This window comes from Austrofundulus limnaeus, unplaced genomic scaffold, assembly GCF_001266775.1.
Source record: "Austrofundulus limnaeus strain Quisiro unplaced genomic scaffold, Austrofundulus_limnaeus-1.0 Scaffold511, whole genome shotgun sequence".
NCBI classification, from domain to species: Eukaryota; Metazoa; Chordata; class Actinopteri; order Cyprinodontiformes; family Rivulidae; genus Austrofundulus; species Austrofundulus limnaeus.
Genome location: NW_013952913.1, coordinates 108,622 through 111,094, shown reverse-complemented (window position 1 = coordinate 111,094; position 2,473 = coordinate 108,622). Strand labels below are relative to the sequence as shown.

Below are 2,473 nucleotides of genomic sequence, written 5' to 3'. Positions count from 1 at the left end.
TTGGTTTGAAAGGTCATGAGTTGGTTTGGAAGGTTCTGAGTTGGTTTGGAAGGTTCTGGTTTGGTTTGAAAGGTTCTGAGTTGGTTTGAAAGGTCATACGTTGGTTTGGAAGGTTCTGAGTTAGTTTGGAAGGTTCTGGTTTGGTTTGAAAGGTTCTGAGTTGGTTTGAAAGGTCATACGTTGGTTTGGAAGGTTCTCAGTTGGTTTGGAAGGTTCTGAGTTGGTTTGGAAGGTTCTGGTTTGGTTTGAAAAGTTCTCAGTTGGTTTGAAAGGTCATGAGTTGGTTTGGAAGGTTCTGAGTTGGTTTGGAAGGTTCTGGTTTGGTTTGAAAGGTTCTGAGTTGGTTTGAAAGGTCATACGTTGGTTTGGAAGGTTCTCAGTTGGGTTGGAAGGTTCTGAGTTGGTTTAGAAGGTTCTCAGTTGGTTTGGAAGGTTCTCAGTTGGTTTGAAAGGTTCTCAGTTGGTTTGGAAGGTTCTGAGTTAGTTTGGAAGGTTCTGGTTTGGTTTGAAAGGTTCTCAGTTGGTTTGGAAGGTTCTGAGTTGGTTTGAAAGGTCATGAGTTGGTTTGAAAGGTCATGAGTTGATTTGGAAGGTCCTGAGTTGGTTTGGAAGGTTCTGAGTTGGTTTGGAAGGTTCTAAGTTGGTTTGAAAGGTCATGAGTTGGTTTGAAAGGTCATGAGTTGATTTGAAAGGTCATAAGTTGGTTTGGAAGGTTCTGAGTTGGTTTGGAAGGTTCTGAGTTGGTTTGGAAGGTTCTGAGTAGATAACCCATCATCAGCAGGATGTTTGCAGAACACTTCAGATGAAGCTTATTATGTAAAGACGGACTCACACCAATGCTTTTCACCAGAGCTGAATTTCCAAGTAACGTGTCCAACACGGCCTACGAGATCTGACCGGACCCCTCAGGATATTTTCCCATCCAGCATCAAACATATCCAGATTTTATTTCCCACAGACTGTCAGTTTGCTTTGGCAGCTGCAGGAAGAGTTCTTATTGACTTTTCATTTGTTCAAATTATTGTTTGTCCTTTTTTTCAACATCTGGACCATATTTGTAACTTTTGGGTGATCAGAAATGTGCCGTGTCATGTTCACATTATCAAACGACCCATTTCGTTTATTGCTGAGTCATCAGAAACGACGTCACAGTTTCAACTGCTGAGAACAAGTACAAACATAATTTTAAATATGTTTTTTAAAATACACAGAAATAACAAGACATCTTCAATCTTCATTCCTTTATTATTTTTTCCCCCAACTTTAAAAAAAAATCTTTTCACTCTTTCAGGTACGTCAGCGTAACGAGCTGGGCATCTACCTGATCAACCTGTCGGTGGCTGACCTCCTCTACATCTTCACCCTGCCTCTGTGGATCGACTACTTCCTGCAGCACGACGTCTGGATCCACGGCCAGGAGAGCTGCAAGCTGTTCGGTTTCATCTTCTACACCAACATCTACGTCAGCATCGCCTTCCTGTGCTGCATATCCCTGGATCGGTACCTGGCTGTGGCGTACCCGCTGCGCTTCGTCAAGGTTCGACAAATCAAAACAGGTAATTCAGTCTTTCCCACGGCTGATTGAGACGACAACAAATAAAAACACCAATCTGACGTGTTCTGCTGCATCTTGTTTTTAACACGTTAAATGTTTGGTTTCTAAAACACAGCGACTTCTCAGATTAAAGATGTTTATCTCTAAATTTTCTGTTCCAACAGGAAATTCAATTTGTCAGAAGATTAGATCTTTTTCACACCAGAGAGATAAAGAAGAACATCTTAAAAAGGAAGCTTGATAAAAACTTCTTTCATACATTTTAATGACACATCCTTTTACAAATGAGGTTCTGGACTAGAAATTTTCACCATGTTGTAATTTTTTGTTGGACGGCGAGTAAAGAAACAAAATACACAACTGTATTAATTATTAAGAAAAAATGGCTACACTTTGATGAGCTGGAGTTGATCTGAGTTGGAAGGTAAAGAAGTAGCAGAGCTGAAAAGTAACTAAGTACAAATACTTTGTTACTGTACTTAAGTAGAATTTTTGGGTATCTGTACTTTACTTGAGTAATTATTGTTCAGCCTACTTTTACTCCTTACATTTTAAAAAAAGACAAGTATAAAGTTGTTACTTTTATTTCATTTTTGCTTGTTTTCATTGCAGCTTGTTATTATAAAAAATAAAACTATCCATATAAACTGAGCCTCCTAGATAGAGTGAATTTAACTGTGGTTGAATGAGAAGTATAAATATATAAAACTCTGATAGTGTATTAGTTTGTACACAAACAAATCATGTCACACTCCAGCAGGACAGAATCATTCAAATAAAAGGACTGTACTTAAGAAGTATTTGAACAAATCAAATTGTTATTGTTAAACTTTTATTTTGAAGAAGATCTTCGCAGACTGGAAACAGCGGGTGGAAAAGACGTACTCTCTCTCTCTCTCTCTCTCTCTCTCTCTCTCT

At 38.7% G+C, this 2,473-nt stretch overlaps 1 protein-coding gene across 1 annotated transcript in view; it reads left to right on the top strand.

Moving 5' to 3' along the window:
• The window catches only part of gpr4 (G protein-coupled receptor 4), a 7,533-nt gene that overhangs the window by 2,513 nt on the left and 2,547 nt on the right, over window positions 1–2,473 (top strand). Inside the window, exon 2 of the mRNA XM_014025945.1 lies at window positions 1,292–1,556. Within this exon, the coding sequence (XP_013881399.1) occupies window positions 1,292–1,556 (265 nt within the window). The remainder of the gene's footprint in view (window positions 1–1,291; window positions 1,557–2,473) is intronic.